This window comes from Rhopilema esculentum, chromosome 19, assembly GCF_057945365.1.
Source record: "Rhopilema esculentum isolate cy_ngs chromosome 19, ASM5794536v1, whole genome shotgun sequence".
Classification (NCBI taxonomy): domain Eukaryota; kingdom Metazoa; phylum Cnidaria; class Scyphozoa; order Rhizostomeae; family Rhizostomatidae; genus Rhopilema; species Rhopilema esculentum.
The window spans coordinates 9,365,099-9,384,934 of record NC_142833.1 but is presented as its reverse complement, the minus strand read 5'-3'; the positions used below and the strand labels follow the sequence as shown (position 1 = coordinate 9,384,934).

At 35.2% G+C, this 19,836-nt stretch overlaps 2 protein-coding genes across 6 annotated transcripts in view; one reads left to right on the top strand and one right to left on the bottom strand.

The window, feature by feature from the left end:
* LOC148958024 (transient receptor potential cation channel subfamily M member 3-like) overlaps positions 1-13,268 on the bottom strand; it is a 54,104-nt gene extending 40,836 nt beyond the window's left edge. Inside the window, exons 1-11 of one of the 5 annotated variants that reach the window (XM_089113881.1) lie at positions 13,128-13,268; positions 10,465-10,518; positions 9,912-9,943; positions 9,650-9,689; positions 9,288-9,416; positions 4,627-4,806; positions 3,781-3,889; positions 1,480-1,639; positions 1,091-1,166; positions 788-857; positions 85-197 (exon numbers count right to left, since the gene is read on the bottom strand). In XM_089113881.1, coding sequence (XP_088970007.1) covers positions 85-197; positions 788-857; positions 1,091-1,166; positions 1,480-1,639; positions 3,781-3,889; positions 4,627-4,806; positions 9,288-9,416; positions 9,650-9,689; positions 9,912-9,943; positions 10,465-10,518; positions 13,128-13,145 — 981 coding nt within the window. In that variant the 5' untranslated portion in view covers positions 13,146-13,268. Of the gene's footprint in view, positions 1-84; positions 198-787; positions 858-1,090; positions 1,167-1,479; positions 1,640-3,780; positions 3,890-4,626; positions 4,807-9,287; positions 9,417-9,649; positions 9,690-9,911; positions 9,980-10,464; positions 10,519-13,127 lie in introns of all 5 variants that reach the window. The other 4 variants (XM_089113885.1, XM_089113882.1, XM_089113883.1 and 1 more) reach the window with 4 other exon arrangements.
* Positions 13,269-13,379: 111 nt separating this feature from the next.
* On the top strand, positions 13,380-18,044 carry LOC135688524 (receptor expression-enhancing protein 6). The gene is made up of 5 exons (XM_065205406.2): positions 13,380-13,662; positions 14,907-14,997; positions 15,266-15,404; positions 15,779-15,935; positions 17,658-18,044. The coding sequence occupies exons 1-5, from the start codon at positions 13,524-13,526 to the stop codon at positions 17,792-17,794; spliced, it is 663 nt and encodes a 220-aa protein (XP_065061478.1). The 5' UTR covers positions 13,380-13,523; the 3' UTR covers positions 17,795-18,044.
* The last annotated feature ends 1,792 nt before the right edge of the window (positions 18,045-19,836 follow it).

The window sequence follows — 19,836 nt, the reverse complement described above, 5'->3', positions numbered from 1 at the left end:
TGTACCCAGGATATTAGCTTCCTGTCTTGCTTACGTTTAAAACAAAGTAAACGCGTTAACAAAATAGAATATGCAAAGCTTCACCGCATTTTCATATCCTTTCTTCATCATTATATCTAATACTTGTTGTCTGTATCCACACTCGATTAACCAAAAAATCAACTGATATGTCTCAAACAATTGTAGGCTCTTGCTACCTAAAAAGTAATTTGAATAATTTCATTAACAATAATTGCATATATCAACCTCTTCAATGATTGTTAGGTGAAAGATTAATTGTGGAGAAAATAATAAAAATTCAATTAGTGAAACTTGGCTTGAAAAGAGAAATAAAGGACCTCATTCTTAACCTTTGCAGGGCTATTTTATAACTAATTTAAGTTTGCTATAAAATGGTAGACCACTCGTAAGTATGCAATCATTACTTTAAGTCTAAAAACTAGGTTTTAAACAGTTGCTGCGTTTTAAGGCCTGTGTATCTAGCATTTTATAGATAACAAACAGAGTTTGATAGTGCTGAAATTCAAATTTTGTCAGTTTGATTTTCTATTCTTTCCCTGGTATCCTCAAAAATATAAGATTTATTTGAACATAACTCTCACTTCATGTTGAGAGACAAACACATTATCGTAAAAAGGCTTTCACCAACACAACAAGACTCAACAGAACATAAGACTTTACTAAATTGACACGCAACGGAAACATTACTAAGTTGATTAAATATAAATGCACAACTGTTATATAAAAAACTGATTTTGCATAAAAAACAATTGAGAAATGATCATACCTTTGAGAATTGTTTCTTTCATTTCTAAATAGAGGTCTGATGTACTATCTTTGACGTTGACAGCAAATATCTGTTAAGATTAAGAAGAAAACTATTTGAACTGATTTTTTTTGCAGTCTGAATATACTGGAGAAAGTGGCAAGGAGAAGATTGAATTTGAGTCAAATTATCAAGTGGAAATGTTTCTTAAAAGTCAATAAAAAGATTGTTGCAGAAGAGTTAAAACCATTAATCAACTAATGTATGGATAAAGGAAAGATTAAATAATCATCCAAATCACAAAAATAACGTGATAATGCTTACAGGATTTTGACATTCATCCATGTTTGCTTTAAAAGCGTTTAATAATTCAGGCTCCACTGGCAGAAACACAGTAGTACTACGGTAAAAGCAATCTTGATTGGAAATAAAAGAATATGATAACATAAATAACACCCTTTATTTGATATATAAATTGAAATCCGGGGTATTCCTAACAAACAGCCGCTTCTAGCGTGTGACATGCAGTGCCATGACCATTTTCCGTTTTTCTCACTTTTTATTCCATACTGTAAACACTTTCAAGCAAATTGCAATGTATCTGCAAAAAGGCTTTCTTGCCAGTAAAAATCAACTTTTAAGATAACTTTCTATGATGATAATATTCCACTACTTTCTTAAACACCATTAAGTAGCAATTAAACACTACTTACTTGGCGGCATGCAATGGACTTGCTAATTGGTTACGATCTTTGCATCCAGTATTGATTATCAGTGTGGGTTTCAGAAAGTCTTTAGAAATTCTACTGAAAGTCTCAAAAATTTCTTTTGAAGTTTTAACATCATCACATAACAAAATGTCGAGGAAGATGACTGAAAATAAATTTTGCATTTAGAAAAAGATTTTTCAAAATCTGCAACTTTTTAAAATAAAATTTATATCTAATTTATGAGAGACATGATATTTAAAATCTTTATGAAAAAATGATTCATGACAGCTAGTTTTGACATCCTAGATAACATAATACATCAACTTCTACAGACACAGTGAGGTTGACCCCTGTGAGGATGACCCCTGTGATGATGACCCCTGTGAGGATGACCCCTGTGAGGATGACCCCTGTGAGGATGACCCATACGTTAATACACTGATAAAAATCTAAAGTCAACAATTTTTAGCACAACAATCACACAACAGCCAGGAGCGTTATAATTAGATGCTCATGGCTAGCATAATAAAATTGGCTACCCTAATAATTAGGGCTTAGTCCTTCTTATCTAAAAAATGATGATTTACCAATAAACGAATGAAAGGTGATCACAAATTCTACGTTTTCGCAAAACGTTTGCAAGAATTTGAAAATGATTCAATAAATGCGGCTATGGCAGCTTGTTTCTTTCTATTTAGATTAGACCAAAAAGCAAAAACATAGCACATTGAAGAACTGACCCTTCAGAGCATAGACATCTGATACAGACAAAAATTGGGCAGATAATTTATGTCCAGGTGTGGATTGCAAGTAATGTGAGAGGAAGAAAGACATGTTAACATGACAGCGGGTTGTGTAAAATATTTATTTCTACATGTTAACATGATAGCAGAGTAGGCTTTATCTAAACTTCAAGTCTTTTATATCCTTTTTAATTCTTCACTTGCTTACTTACACTTTTTACATTGTAAATATTCTAAATATTCCAGATTAATTAGCTTCTACGTAGCTATTAGATTTATGCACCATCTTTAAACAAATGATTAATTCAATTTTTGCTTGTCATTAAAACTCCTAACTAAGTTGGGAGAGGTCACTAAGAGAGGTTACACCAAACCCAAAGTGAAAAGGATTTTGTGGAGGAAGGGAACAAGAAAAGTTCATTTTTCCCGCTATATCCGATTCACCAGTCCTACCTAAAAGCAACAAAACTTCAATGGCAAAATAGATTCCCAAAGGTACGAGCAGGGTTATACCGAAGAAAACACATTTGTAAAATAGCGAACTGCACTCTTGTAATAAGACTTTGCCAAGCAAAGTGAGACCCACGCTTTGTCCAGCCTAGCAAACGAATTGCAAAAAATATAGAATACCGAAGTGATGGCGTCATAAAGATCTATTTTTAGAATTTTTGAATTTTGATCCCATAAACGGAGATCCCATCATAAAATACCTCCAATTGTGCAAAATCGATAAGAGGCGTTACGAATTGGCTAAGATATGGCCATGTGAGCATTACGAATTGGCTAGATATGGCTACGGAGCGTATCGGATTCAAGCATCATCGTGTGAACAGAAGGCCTATCCGATATGAAAATCCGGTATCGTGTGAACAGGGCCTTGGTCTTGGTTCATAACTTTATGAACCAGGCCAGAATAACAGCAATTTTTCATTGGTCATATCTCGCCAAATTTTGAACATATCTAGCTGATTTTGCACTATGAAAGGTCTTTTATCTCGTTCTTTCACATTATGTGGTCAAAATTGAGAAATTCTAAAAAAATATTTTGATGACGTCACACTTCGGTACTCTATAGCCTTAGGGCTAATCAATTAAATGATGGACGCCTCTCTTTAATTTAACTCTGGTAAGATTTCACCTATTTATCCATCATTTTATCAATATCAGACTACACAATCCTTGTTATCAAAAATCAAAATCAGAAAATAAGCCAACCCTGTCTTGCACCTTCAAAGTGTGATTTCAATATGACTGTTACCTCTCTGCACTGCTCTTAATTTTTCAAGCTTCAAATAGAGCGCATAAAGCCTGCGCAAAGATGTTTGCTTGGTGCATGTTAAGACAAACTCAGAACAGTGGAAAATCAAACATGATTTGAACTCTCTTCGTAATACACTCGTTTAGTTCAATTCCAGTGGATTCATAGAAAAAGAAGTTAGAATTAAAAAGAAGTATTAAAAGCTGTCATGCTTCAGAAGTGAAGCTACAAAAAGTTTGAAAGAGGAAAAGAGCTGTGCAAATAGATGATTGCAAACAAATAAAAAGAAAAAGGCAATCCTACCTTCCTTGAAAATGTTGTTTGCTTTATCATCTTGTTTCCGCAAAGCAGAATTTGCCATGAAATCAATGCAGCTTTTGTACTGTTTTCCATCAATTTGTAAATTCAAGTCCTCAACGTGAAGAAATGTCATAACTAACTAACTAACTAACTAACTAACAAAAGACAAAGTTGAGCACTCAGCGTAAGGCTGTTCAAATATTTTATAAATTTTGCAAAATGATGTGCAACCTACTTTTGCATTTACTGTTTCTTACAAAAAATTGGCGCGAAAGATGAGATGCACTCACTGATGATTGCAAACTCAGCAAAATTGTGATGCATTAGCATCATGCCTTTAGCGGCAATTCATTTGCATGAACAAGTAAAGTGAGAAAACAAAATCAGTAACGGTAGCTAGAATATCTCATGCCCGTGCACAGGCTGAGCTCTGGTTCCACAATTTTAGTGCTTTGCTGAAATGTGGGTGCACCGATTCATCTAGATGATAATCTATTTTTGTAGTTTAGCCATCCCATGAACATAAAAGAATTTTCATAAGTAAAAGATACATTTTTTTTCTTTCGTGTTTGTTATCAGTGATAATAATGAATTGCCTTTCTAACACTAATTAGGGTGCATGTTCCCCCGCTCCAGCGAGAATTTTCATCTTCTGATATAGATAAGAGCTCAACTTCCCAGCTGAAGTCCTTAAAAGTGCCATGTAAGTATGGCATTTATGACAGTAAGTATTTAAAATTTCTTTGACTCTGCAACAGGACAAAAAAAGTTGATAACAAGGGTTGGCTTTAGAATTTCAATGAATGTCTTGTTTAGTGCAGAAAATAGCAGTTGCATAAAACCGCTAACCTCTTTAGAGCCAGGCTCATTTTTCTGATTGTCTTGCTCCTCTGAAGACACTATTATGCATTTCATTAACCAATCTATCCGGCAAAAACTCAGACTTTCATCGCGTACCTCCCTGATAAGGCTCCGTAGCTCACAGCTGCTAGCATTAAGGACGAATTGTGTGTGGCTTTTGCTTGTAATCTATAAGGGAATTGGCACAAAATTGTGTAAATCCTATTTGTTACGTTTGGCTTAGCTCAACAATGGCTCGAAAGCTTAACTTATTTAACCTTTTTCCGTGAGGAAAGACAAACTTTGCTTAGCCAATAAGATGATTTTTACATATCAAACGACTTTCCATAAAACACTTTATTCAATATAGCAAAAAAATGAATGAAATTCAGCTTGAATTTAGATGTAAGGGATAAAGTTTTACTTCACTTTTCGAATTTATCACCTTATTATTTTTGTGGAATTTTTTTACAAACTTAGTCAGGTACTAAATTTTGCGGATGGACAAAATTGGACTACTTCACAGGAATTCATAATAATCTCTCGATTTTTCAATACTTTTCAGTTGGAACGTCTCCTCTTCTTGATGTGACCACACCTTATCATTGCTATGCCTAGAGATACTTAGAGCTAGCGAGTATCCTGGTCCGCCTGGTCATGGCCCGGACCTTTGCGGAACTATTACAACTATTACACTCGACATCATATTACATAGTTACAAAAATTACTTAATTACTTGATATACATACTACTTAATATGCATTCTAATAATACTAATATGAGGAGAAGAAAGAGCAATAGCTACACAATAAAGTACAGAAAGGTAGCATTGGTTCAATCAAAACATTCTGTTGCGTTTATATACTTTATTGTAGCCTCAAGGAAAATAGTATTCGACATAAGTGGCAACTTTCATCGTCATCAAGTAGGATTTTAAGAAGCACTTCAAAAGAAAGGTTTGATAGACCTTGAGGTTGTAAAAAAAGGCATCGAGAAGATCCTGTCTTTGTACACTGTGGCTATGGCAGAGCAGCAAAAAGTGTTCCGTGTCCTCAACTCCATCGTTTATCGAGTACATTGGATTAACTGTGTTTCCAAAGTTGTGTTTAAATCTGTGAAGGTTCCAAATACTTAGACCCATACGAAGTTGTGTTAGAATTGCCAAGCCTTTTGGGTGGTGAATGGTGTAGACTGGGTTTGTTAGTTGACGAATAAGTGAGAAAGTTTCTTTTGAACATGCCCAGGTTTGGCGATTGTCTTATCTCCGAGGCAAGTTTATTCCATTCCAAAAGACAGCTTGGATAGAAGCTTGCACCAAAGTTTATCGCTCTTGTATGTATTTTCCTGATTATAGCTGGTCTAAGAAGACGATATTTGGATATGGAAGGGTGGAAGAGGCTGCCTTGTATAATTCGGTGTTAGGTTGTTTGCAAACTTGAAAAAATATAAAGAGCGCCTGCACCGACGTCTGTGGTTAAGCGATTCCCACCCAAGCTCTTGATACAGTTTCGCCCGAGATGTACCTTTCCATGCACCAGTTCTGACGTTTTACACTTTGCAGAGTGCCAGACGAAAAGCTTTAGTAACATGTTTCAAAATGTATGTTTCTTCAAAGCCATTGTGAAATTATTGTGCAAAAAAGAAAAATGATGTGGGATTCCAGGCATTCAAATTTCAGGCATTGGCTGATTCACAGAATGCAGTGTTCATCAGAATAAGCTTAATTAATAATTTGAACGAACTTATTTAATAAAAAAAAGGTAAAATTGCCTTTTCACTATAGGGTTAAGATCGTTCAAACGATAACTTTTCTTTACCGACTAGAATTGACCGCTTGACTTGCATATTTATGCGTTGATTCGATTTTCTCATTGTTGCCCCACATTCACCGAGAATGTCGCATTCAATGTTAATGCAATTCTTATCATGACTATAGGTGTTTGGGCTAATTGATGCTGAAATAGATGCTTTAATCCACAGAGATAAAGACCAAACCAAGTCAGAGATCAGTGCATAATATAGACAATTTATTGAAAATCTAAGAGCCATTTATTACTGAAGAAGTTGTTTGTGAAACAATATTAATGGAAAAATTTAAATGATTCATTGACAAAATCATGGGCAAAAAAATTGTTCCTCAACGTTTCGGGACGATAAGTGGGTATCTCTAGATAAAAATGGTCAAAATATTGAGGTACTAGCAAGAACAATTAGTTCCTGGTTGGAGTTCATTTGTTTCGTTATTGCATTGTTGTTCTCAAATAAAACGCCCCTTAAAAATTTCATTTCGCAAAAGACCATATAAATAATGAGACATCATTTTGTTTACTTTGATAACCGTTAAAACTGTTGCGAACAAGCAATCCTAAATCTCCAAGACCTTTTCTAAAGGGCCAGCCATAATTCATAGGCTCTTTGTATCAGTTGAATTAATGAAACAGCCCACCTATCATTAATTTGTATTCGTTTCTCAAGATTTTGCATAATCTCGTATACAGTTGTTTAAGACGTTGGAAACACAATTTGGTGTAGTGATGTAGTGGTTAAGGCGTAAGAGGCACTATTAGACAGGGAATTTTGTAGAAAAAACTAGCAAACTGCCTAACCTCAAATTTTATTTCACATTCTTACTAAATCGACCATGGAGATTCCAAATCCAAGATGGGCCAAAAAAAATTATCACCGGAAGTTACTGTTTTGATGACGTCATCAAAAAATGATAAAAAATCTTTAAAAGTCGGCCAAGGACTCGAACTCAACTTTTTTTGCATTTTTGCACTAAATTAACTATGCAGATTTCAAATCTGAGATGAAATGAAAAATATCTTGATTGGAAGTCAAATTTTGTGATGACGTCATCAACTTGGAGAAAATTCACTTTGAACCTTTTAATTGTTTTCTCGCAACTATCATTGTCAAATATGTTCCATATTCGAATTGCACGCATTCAGTGCTTTTAAAAGATGTATTGAATTCTATTATACTTACTTTTAAACGTTCTTTCATGACGTCATCATCATTTAATGATGTATGTCGTGGAATCTTTGATTATCTTTAAGGTTTGTTATTTATTGGTAAACATGAGTGCTTTCAAAATTAACTGCTTTGTTTACTCATGTTTACCAATAAATAACAAACCTTAAAGATAATCAAAGATTCCACGACATACTTGCTTAGTTGCAGCTATGAAGAGGCTGACATCCACTTGATATTCCATTCTTTCCTCATCGATAAAATTTATTAGTTGTCGAAAGGACCAGGATCCCTTTGTTAAGGGATTAAAACAAATTGTGTGTCTCTCTACGAAGAGGTATGATAAAGCATATCAATCAGGCGGTAGAGTATTAAGTCAGTAGAGTAGCCTTTGGCTAATTAAAAACTTTGAAACCATAATTTTTACAATTGCTTTTGCTAGTTGCAAGTGCTTGCATTTTTCAAATTGAACTGAATTACAAAGGTAGGAATTTCGGTTTGGTGATATGGTGACGCAAGCTTGATGGTACAGTGTATTTCGGGTGACTTGACGTTTGTATGTAAACCAACCAAATTGTGAATCGGATATTCGCAAAATAAGTGATAGCGTAGAAAGATTAGAACTTAGAAATACGTCGGAGAATTCTGACTGGTTGCTATAAAGACCGTGTCGAGTTACTACGCATTACGATCCGCAGGTATCGAAGACGAAAATACTCTAATAGAATACTTTTTATCGGAGCTGTTGCTTAGTTTTTGTCGCTATTGAAGTAGAAAAATTGATGTATATCAGCTTTCCAAGGGCTGCTTCTGCCTCGAGTGCATGGAAAAACTCTGCTACAAACGCTCATATCAACCACGATATAGGCAACATGGTTACTACAAACAGCACACTAGAAGTATTCCGAGAAATCACAAAGGTTGATGGAGACCTTGGACGGAAGGTGAAAATAGGACGAGTATTAATCAGAAGTGTCAACGGAATCATTTCGAAAATTCCGCAGTTTAATCACTCTGTAAAACTCGTTTGGGCAAAGAAGCCATTTGATACAATTCCAACTGAACTGAAAACCATATCTCCCAGTAACACTAGCATTTGTTGCCTGAACAATTACTGTACCCTTGTGAGAAACTTTATACTTCGGTTTTACAGATCCTTACAACATCGATTCGGGACGCTACTTTCCGTTTTGTTGACCTAGACCAAAGTCATAGCACGATATTGGCAAGTCAATTGCCGAAAGAATACTAGCTATGTGGAAATAAGGCTGAATATATCTATCGGGAGTATAAAGTTTGCTAAAATACACGTGAAAGCATGAATATATCTACTTGAAGGGATTCCTACAAAGTTAATGAATTCCCAAAACAAAACACGATCCCTAGGTAGAACAGCAACATCTTTATTTTATATATATATATTAAAGAAGAAATTGAAATAGACGAGGGCAAATCACTCTAAGAAAATCTCGTACACCTTTTGTAAAAATCCTATTGTTTTATCTAAAAATCCCCAGAAATCCTTTTGTTTTAAGCAAAATGTCGTACGCTATTTGCAAGAGTGAATCACCCCTCGGTAATAGAAGTAGTTTTTTCATATTTGTATTATAGCTGATAGGGAATTCGTGTATAAAGATTTTTGAAATGAAAAAAAATGGTAATGAAAAAAAATGGAAATGAAAAAAAAGTGCACATACCTTGCTGACAGCTTCCTTTATTGCATCATATGCTTGTATTCTTAGACCTTTGTCTCCTTTACCAAATAACGTTAGCCAAAGACTGGGCTGAACACCAGTTCCCCAAATCTCCCTTACTTTTTCAGACACCTACATGAAAAATTACTGCTATAAAGAAATTAATGCTCCGTGAGAAATAACAGAAAATAGATGCAAGAAGATTCTGTTTGTTGTGGATAAAATTAAAAAGAAAACTGATTCATATCTCAAGTTAATTTTTGTGATGTTTTAAAAACTTTTAGCTCGTCCCAACAATCTTTAATCAAAATTTACACAAGTTTCTATCATAGTTTCAAACACAGAAAGTGACTAATCAGTTTTACCTGTTTATCAAATTCCTCGAATTCTTGACAAATGGAAGTTCTGCAATTAACCAAAAATCAAGTATTTATACGTGGTTTATAGAAAATATTGTCCTCACTCGTCACTTGAATGAGTCACAAAATTACTTCAATGCATCAGGACATGTTTAATGATCTAAACTTGAATATTTACGGTTGCAAAGTCCTAAGAATTCAGTGGAGGTGATGTTTGCAAAATCGCGTTTATATTCAGTTCGACATTAGAAAAATATGCAGAATTTACCTTTGACGAATCTTATTTCTCAAGCTTTCCATCTGCATAGAAATTATTGTTAAAAACAAAATTTACTTCTAGAAAGATAAACAAAAAAATTGAACATGAATCTTGAATTTAAATGAATCCTGGATTGACGAACACAGACATTACATGCGTCTGATGACTACTAAAAAAAGGATTGTATATCATTAAGCTTGGGTATATTTATCTGAAACTTCATTGATATTAAAGTTGAAGAATTCTGTTTGAAACTTGAAAAAAATTGGTTTTAAAGATGGACAATAAAAATTGAAAACTATCTATCATTAGCGATTGCTGCTAGGAGGATTGCTTTGAAATGTTTTTTCTTAAATCATTCATTGCACTTTTTTCTTTTGTTAGCGACTCGATCAAACTGACATCAGATCTTTTGCTTTTACTCAATCATCATATTCGCATTCCTCATTCCTGAAAATCCTCTTCTGAGGGCTAGCCGTGTTTTTATATTAACTCGATGATATTTGATAGCAACCAAACGCACATAGGTAGGAAATCATTTCAATTAGATAGACAGAAATACCTCACAGACCTGAAAGGCATCGTTGACTTTTGCAAATGAGCTAGTCTTCGTGTTCTAAAATGAAATGAAGAAGAATCAAACGACCAAGCTCACAAGGGTTGTCCCTTACCTGCCCAGAATTGGAGTAGACAGAAATTAGGCGTTTCTCGTGCCCGCCCAGAGGTGCCGTCATCAGGGACGTAACTTGGCCAGTAGGTTTGGGGGGGGGGGTGAAAAGGGTTTCTGCCCTGCAAAACTGAGTGGTGCCCTGCAGACCTCGTAGCAAAGGTTTGTCTATACTCTATAGGTTACTAGTGAAAGCTTCACCAGTGTACACTGGTCTTTACCAAGAACAAACTTGAAACTTCATTGCCTATGAACTATCTATTTCTCTACGTGAGCGTAAATTATATGTCAAATTTGGTTTTCCTTGATAATAAAGCTTCTATCTCGTGGCATATGATTTTTTGGTGCCTTATATGGGCGGAGCAATGAAATTGAGCCCGGAGGGACTAAGAAGAATCAAGGTTAGTGATATAGGAGGACCCACCATGGTTGGGTCCGACGTGAAGAAAATTTTTGAAATTATACCTTGTAATAGGGCTAAAAAGCATCTTTCAGACTAAAATTTAGCAAAAAAATACTGCTAAAAACTGATTATTGTTTATTGGGAAAAATAGGGAGGGGCATGTCATGCTAAAACTCTAGTGATAGACGTTGGGAAAGGAAAGAAGCAGTAACCTTTCGTTTCAGACTGCACATAGTTGAATGACAGAGGAAGATGTTGTTTTGATTGGGAGAATTTTATTTCCTGAACAGAAATCTGCAGTTTCTTGTATCGAAAAGGCCATCCAAAATTAAAACATTGCAATGATACAGAAAGTGATTTACTGAATTAACGCAAATAAAAGAAAAATAATAAAAATATACGTGAAAAAGTTAGTAATTAGATGAAACAAAATCGGTATCTTAACAGTTTACTATCTTTTTATTTTATGCGCTGTTAAAAATTAATAGAAAAATGATAAAAAAATTCTTATCTTGACCAAAGTGAGGGCCTTCATCCCCCTATTCCCCCCTGTGACGCCGTGCCTGTCATGAAAATAATTTACAACTTAAATTAATTTATATGGACTCAACCTTGCCCTCATAAACATATGCATCAATCATTGCATCCATTGGCTATGACTTTCGGTAAGACATGCTTTCGCTTTGCAAATAACGGAGCTTTTCCTTACATACCTGTTCCATTCTCTAAAATGCAATATGAGGAAGGTAGGTTCATAACAAATATGATATTTCCATTTCAAAATTCCTAAACGTCCCTTTACGAACTTCAGAGGTGACATTTCTGCGTGGCAACAAAGTTCTTCTTGGCGCCCTGCGAAATCTTCGATTGCTCTGTGAAATCGACTATTTTCTAGATTGGGGGGATGTCACACCCCCCACACCCCCCGGTATTTTCGCCCCTGGCCGTCATGAGATCTTTGGTCTATTTTTAGATAAACAGGGGTTGTAAAGCAATTTGTTCACTAAAACGTTTCAAATTGCATTTCACGACTGTAGATTCAAATTCATTTCAAGCTGTACCTTCTATTCTATTAAATTTTCCCTGAGTGTAGTCTATAGGTCTGTTTGTATGAAGAAAATCATCCCACCTCCCGGCCTGTGAGCTGAGAGGTAAGATCCCAACCACCTAAAGAGTGTTTTGTCTTTTGTATTGCATTTATATGGCAAACTAATCAGGGTTGTTAGTAAAACAAATGTCAAAATTGCTATACCAGCATGAAATTTTATGCTGGTATCACAATTCGGACAACACTATCCCTTTAAAAGATAGGAAATGGATCCTGACTGAAAATTTCCCCCTTCGGCTATTTTTAGACTAGGGTACTTTACCACATGACTCCACAAACGACGTTATTTCGATGTCTCTGCTGAAAGTAGGTACAATAGCAGGGAACTTTGCAATAAATGGCAATCTGATACACAGAAAACGGTAGGATATAAACCCCATCCAAAAATTTCCCCCTTGTTCTATTTTTAGTCTGGGGTACACTATTTTTAGTCTGGGGTACACTTCTCAAGGCCTTTTTAAACGATGTAATCGCATCTCGGTCTTACTTTGGTACAACGGCATGAAACTTTGCAAAAAGGACAGTTTGATACGCTAAAAAGGATTGGATATGGACCCTAACTTAAAAATGCTCCCTTTCTCTATTTTTAGAGTAGGGTACTTTTACTTTCTGTAGTGTAGAGACAGAAAATGTAGAGGGGGACTATATAGCTTTTTCTTTATCGTATTCAAAATGAACGTTTCGACTGATTTCTTTGGGATGGCTCCCCAATATCAATATCTTTACCTTTCCATATCTTTCGTGTCTATGAAATTTTCATATACATGCGATCAGATTTCGTCCCACTTGTTAGCACACAGGTTGGAAGCTAAGAGTATTTTTCCATGTGTATCTGGAAGGTGGGAGGTGGGATAGAATCTCATCCTACTCTCAGGGGATAGAATAGCGAAATTTTCAATTCTTGAAGGTTTCGCCTTCGATATTTTTCCCGTAAACAATGGCAAATGTAAAGGCCTTTTTCCAACTAACAGTAAATCGTATTTTGTAAAGAAAATTTTAAAGGTGCAAAATCAATTTGTTTATCTGATATCAAAGATAACTCCCTACCTCAGTATTTTGTGGCATTCTATCTAGGTTTGTTTGTCACTGCATCGATTGTTTGGCATTTGCCCAGGTATACGCACTCATGTCTGCTGCTAGCTGGTTTGTGCCGATGAGTCGTTGTTGTTTGTGTAAAACACTTTCGAAAGCGGAAAAATGTTTGTCCAGAATCGGCCACGGTCAACGGTTTTGACACAAAACCATATCAAATTACTTTTTCTAAAAACATAGGCAAGAACAAAAGCTGAAATTCTGGTAAACAAGCTTCAGTTTCAGACTAAGAAATTTTCCTCTTTGCTAGCTCGATGAGGAGTTTGCATGCAAAGATTTAAATAGTAATCAGTAATCAGAAGTAATCAGAAGGACTTGGATCTGCGTGCAATTGACCCCGCATCAATAAAAATGCTAGAAAAACTGAAGGAAAATTATCAGAAGCTAAAGGACTATGTTCAACAAGTATGCAAACTGAAGCTGTACTTCCAGAGCGGGCTCGATTATGCAGAAACGAAAGCTGGCTGCAAGTGGATTTATCTCTTGTCTGGTGAATATTCAGATTTTCATGAACATAAATAGTTTAATGCGATAGGATTCATCTGTAAAAGTTTTTTAATTTATCACATTTTGGAAAGTATGATTATTTTAATGACAAACCAAAAGGTTTTTTTCAGAATCTTTAATGTGTCGTCTGTGTCGTCTGTTGTCGTCTGTGTCGTTTGAGTCGAGAAATTTTTTACATCACTTGGAAACTCTAACTTTTCCATAAAAATATGAAAGCAAGTAAGGAGACTGTCTTTGTGATTAGATTTTAAACTATCCTTCCTGATAATTTTATTCAAAGCCAGTGGTTTGCGTGCGAATGGTCGAGCGAATCGACATGCCTTCATGTGCAAAAGGCCTTTTTTAACAAACTAACTGGTAACTTTTGGGCAATTGCCCTGCATGCCCCTATTATTGTAAACAATATGCTATTTATTGCTCACCTCCTTCATTAAAAAATGCTTGCACCAAATAACCCCCACCCCTCCCTCCTCTAGCTTATTTTCTTTCGAAAAGGCTTTGTAGTCCAATTCTGTATTTCTGTTTACTTTGCATTAAAACAGCTAGAACTTTAATCAAATTAACTGTTTCTTGGTCGTACAATTGCTAGGACCACCTTGTTCTCCACTTGAAAAAAAAACAAGATTGACGTATATTTTCCCGGGTCCATGTGCCACTGCAATTTGCAGATAGGCGCTTTACCTGATGAAACTGACGATAAAACCTGATAAGGCAAAGAATAGCAATCCAATAAGGCCATCCCTCTTTCGTTGCTTTTGCAATATTTATGGTATCTTATAAGTAAAGCCAAAATTGTTTGCTGTTTGCTTGCTTCTTTTCATATGAGAGAATTTTGTTTGTTAGTTTGAAACAGTGTCTTCCTAGATTATAGCAACATTATCAATGACGATATCCACATCCCCAAATTTTCACAAAATTAACATTTTTAGGGTAACTGTATGGCCAAAAACTCTTACCCTCTCAAAATGAGCTTTTTGGATGCTTCAGGTTTATGAGCTAAACGATTTAACAGGAATCCGGTAGCAAACTTGAGGTTTGTTACTGGCCGCATTACTGCCAATTTGCTATAAACGACATCATTTAGCTCCTTTGACAACAATGTCATTATATATTTTTAAAATTTTTGTAAGATAAACTTTAATTTGATGGTGGTCACAATCTTCCTGCCTGGTAAGGAAAAATGGTTAGGTCCAAAGACTTTTTAAGACTATTCTCTTAATGTTGTAGGTTTTGTGGCAATTTCTGCTGTGCTGCTTGCAATTGGTCTAGCAACTATTCCTCTAATAATGATTGGTTATATATACCCCGTGATTGCATCGTAAGTACTGAACATAACTTTTTTCACTTTTTTATATGAACAAAATGAGTTAGAAGATACTCCGTAGCTCAAAACAAAACCTATATACTTATATTTTGATTCGACACTTACAACGTTGATTCAATTTATTTCATACCACGATGAAGCAAATCTTTTCAATTCCTCAATAGTACTTTTGTCACATGCCACTTTGTGACAATGAACTGCAATGCTCTTTCTCATGAACATCATGGAAATCAAAAGACAATCTAAGACATTTTGTTCAAAGTTTCAGAGCAATTGGCAGCAACCGCAGAGACGAATACACACAGTGGCTAATGTACTGGATTGTTCTATCTGGATTTGGAGCCTGTGAAATGATGACAATGAGTTGCATTTCCTATGTACCACTATACAGTGCACTAAAGGTGATAATCTAGCTAATATTCCTATACCCTGGGTACCAGACTCACTATATATGAAATATTTTATATAGTGAGTCTGGTACCCAGGGTAATATTCCTAAAGCATAGTTTACAAAGGAAAACTTGCTAGGCATCTTACGGTAGAAATAAGAGAAATCATCTGCATTTATCAATATAACAGAACAGAATTCGTCGTTCTTTCAAAAAATTAACTGGTCTCTTTGTCTTTTTGAGGCGACAGTTTCTAATTGTCCGGAAAGTTTGTTTGTGAGGACTATTGGAAGTTTAAGAGTGTGAATATTTGATAAACTCTTCTTTGGTAACTTTCCGTGATTTTGTTTGAATTTATTTGAAGCTATATGTTAATTTTCACTTAGCTGATAGTCTGTGTGTGGTGCATGTTGCCGTATGATTGGAATGGTGGAACGTACATCTTCAACCGCCTCCAATATCTCGAAGTTTTTCGAAACAATGATGAACTGCATTCGTTACTTCAAACGCTTAGATTGAGAGCCATAGAAGTCTTAGATGATGGTGAGACTGTTACTTCAAATTTGAAAACATATTTTGCAAACAAGACTATTCATTATTAATTTTCTTGCATTTAAGGAAAAGATTACAAATATAATTCACAAAAGAAAAAAGTAGAAAACTTGATTTGTGCGATTTAGATGAAAGGTTTAGCCACGAGGAACTTTATAGCTGAAATCTTCGCGCAGAGAATTATTGCTATCTAAGACAAAGAGGATTCACAAAAGCCATTAACAACTACTGGTAGTGGAATTTTAGAAGCAGAACAGCGAAAGGCTCTTATTAGTAATTTCTGATTTCCTAGTAGACATTCTTTAAACATACTACTATTTGTATGACTTTGATTTTTTCGTAACTTCAAGCCAAATGCCAATCATTAGGACATGAACCTAAACAAATATCGTGCAGTCAACCATTTTTATAGCGTATAATCTCTTCCCAATTTTCTTGCGCTCCACTTAATTACCAGTTACCTTTTTATCCAATTTTCGTCCTTCTTTACTGCTTAGTGCTTAAATGTTTTAAATTCACGGTGATTTTTGCCCCTGAAATATAAAAATATCTTGAACGCTGAAGAAATTTTTTAGGTCAAAATGGAAAACAATCAAAACAATTTCTAGCAGCTTGGAAAATTTTTCTTGAGAATATGATCCAGGATGCCGCCTAAAAGCAACCATAAAATCCAGGATGCCTCTCAAAAATCTGAAATCAATTATTTCTAAAATTTAGAAATCTGCTTGCAGTTGCGTGGGTTTATTTTGTGTGAGGGCTGAGCAGGGCCGTCGCGAGGCAAGCCTTGATAGGGGGGAGGTGGGGTGGAGGCTTGTGGACTATAAATTTACCTGATTAAAAAAATTTGCCTGAAATTCTTTAGTTGCTGTCACAAATCTCTGCAATACCTTTTTTGAATCTAACTCTGTATATAATTCGCAGCTTTTCATTTTTATACAGACTTTACTAATAGTTTTGTCAAATCTCTATATCGAGACGGGCAAAGGATATAGTTACTAACCGAGGCGGCACCATTGTTGCCACCAAAGGAGGAGGAAATTTTCGAATTTTGTTGCTTCTTGTTCGCTAGCAAATGCACTTCTCTAAGCACATTTCACTGAAGCAATCCTCCACATTCTAATGAAAGTTATTTCTTTTCTAACAAATTGAACAGCAGATAAAAACAATTGGTAGAATTTCGCCGTAGTCTTTAAAAATACCATGTACTTACATCACTTTTAAAGTCAGTTTAAATGTCAGTTACTTTTAAAGTTAGGTAACAAGAAGCACTGGCTGTCAATTTGGATCCCTCTTTCAATCTTAGCATGCCCAAAAAAATCTGGAGCTCATAGTGAATTGCGGTTGACGCTTCTATCGAGAAACTTTAGGTAAATGGGCACAAAACACAATTTTACCTAAACAAGGCCTAGATTTTTAGATTTAGTGCCAACAAGAAATCTTCAGCACTTCAAAATCATTAGTTTGTTCACCTTCATTCACATCAAGAAATATCATTTTTAACTAACGGAGCAACTACCTTTGCTTGATCCTTAATTGATTTTATGACAGAAAGGTCTCTGAAATACCTAAAGCGTTTCTTCCACCGAGCGGATTTTACCTTAAATTTCCTATTAGGTGACATCCACCCCATACCCCCTGGTCGCAACGCCCCTGGGGCTAAGCTTTACATTGATTAACCAATGTGTTCTATTCACTTGATTTGTTTTTCAATAGAAAGCGATAAATTACACGAGAATGCAGATAATCTGCAAAGGGAAGGCGATTCCTCATCAAAAGCAGGAACAGAGACCGGAAAAGCTGATTCTGTGATAGAGGAGAAGGAAGAGATGAAGAAACAGGAAAGGACCTAACAGAAGAAGAAACAGGAAAAGGAATTCAGTGTGTCGACAAAAATGCTCAGGTTGAAATATAGCTGCTGACTGATATTTTCTGACTTTATTATCGTATTTTGAGATCGTAGTCTGAGCGATGCATATACCTTTGTTAGCACTTAAAAGTCTTGAAGGTGCAACAACCTCATCCTACTTTATTTCATTTTTTACACAGTCACTAGTTTTAGTGACATCTTTTTTTCTCTCTTAATCAAATTGATCGCTCTTTCATTTTTGTTTAAATTGTTATTCTTTTGCAAAAAATCCATTAACTGTTGCGGCTAAAAAAGTGTCTGAAGTTACATAGAAAGCATAGATCAAATCTACAATCACAAAAAAGGCAACTTAAACATGCGATCCTGCTATAGGGCAGCATTTACTGGAAAACCCAGACTGTGCAAAAAATGTTTTGCAAAAAATGCAACAAAATGGCGACATGTTTCGAGCTATTGGTAAAGCCCGATCGTCGTTCCATCTAGCAGATTTGGGATCTACATGAACAGCAAAAATCCACTATTGTGTAGTCAGAAAGAGTTCGTTTTCACTTTAAGGCTCCATTGGTAAAATTTTTAATAGGCAAGCGGCACTTGATTGGACAAACTCAACATTCATGTGCTCGTGTTTGTCGGCTTTGACGTATTGTTCGGAGCTGCTCTTATGAATTTATGGATAGCATTTGATCACTTACAAACAAGTTTATTAATTTCTCCATAAAATGTTTAACATTGTGTAAGCATGAATTCATTCATGAATTCAAAGTAACTTTACAAACAGGAAAATATGGCGCTAGTCAGTAGGTATTTTAGAAGTTGGAGCAAATTGGTTCAAGGGGCAAATCTAGTCAAATGTACTTTTTATGGTTTCATCTAGAATTGGCAAACATGTTTTTTATTTGTCAGAAAGATATGCTTTAATCAAACTACTTTGGTATGGCATAGGATTGAATGTGACACAAAGTTATGTTAAGTTCGTAAAAGTGGGTAAGGACTTTATTCAAGAAAATCCTGAAACAGTATAGGTAAAGAATTCACAAAATCAAGCCATAAAATCAAATCTAAACTCATCAATTCATATTCAGATATAATTTTGGATTCAAACCCAAATTCATTGTAATTAGACTACTCAAAAGTTTAGGATTGCGTTATGATACAGTCGAAAGTGATAATATGCTTCAAAAATTTTACGTTACATCGTGTTTTAATTCAGATAATGGTGTTGCTGTGTGCATTTTCATTCATGCAAGCACGTGAATAATAGGGGGTGTAGGGACGTGAACCCCCCTCCTTGGTTGGAAAATCCAATCTCAGTTGGAAAACCTTACAGATAGCTTGGATGTTTTTTATAAGACCAAACTTGTGAATTTTATATGTTAGGAATTTTGGGATTTTAAATGTAAATACACCTTATTAAAATGAACCTTATTAAAATTGTCAGGGTGGAGCAGACCCATACAGTGATCATTTTTTATTGTAAAGCCCTGTATCCACTGGATCTTAAATTGTGACATTGCACCGTTTATTTCTTTTCGATGGGATTTAAGTTGAATCAAATTATTTTGAACAGGAAAGGTGAGTTTCCAGATAAGAAACTTTAAACTTTGCAATTAGTATTGAGCCTGCAGTTTTAAAAGATAATACCCCGTATTAATCACGAGATATTGAAGAGAGATATTTTTAGGAAATTTCGAGCAGTTCATTCAATGAAAAAACTCAGAATCTTTCAGTACTAGAAATGTTTAGCGCTTCTTATAAAAAATGAGTGTATGCTGGGCTACCCCTGCTGTTTGTAAACGTTTTTAACTCCCTATCATAAGTAAAATGCTAGAATAAAGCTGCTGTGAAGGCAGAAAACATTACAGAAGCTGCAGCAGAAGAATTTGATCAAGGAAGAGTGTTTCATCTTACAAATCGGGCACATGCACTTGCTCTCGAATCATCCACTTCATTTGTGAAAAGAAAAAGGACATTTGGCTCTTGATGATTTCCTTGATGATTTTATATTGATAAAGAGATATTTTGGAT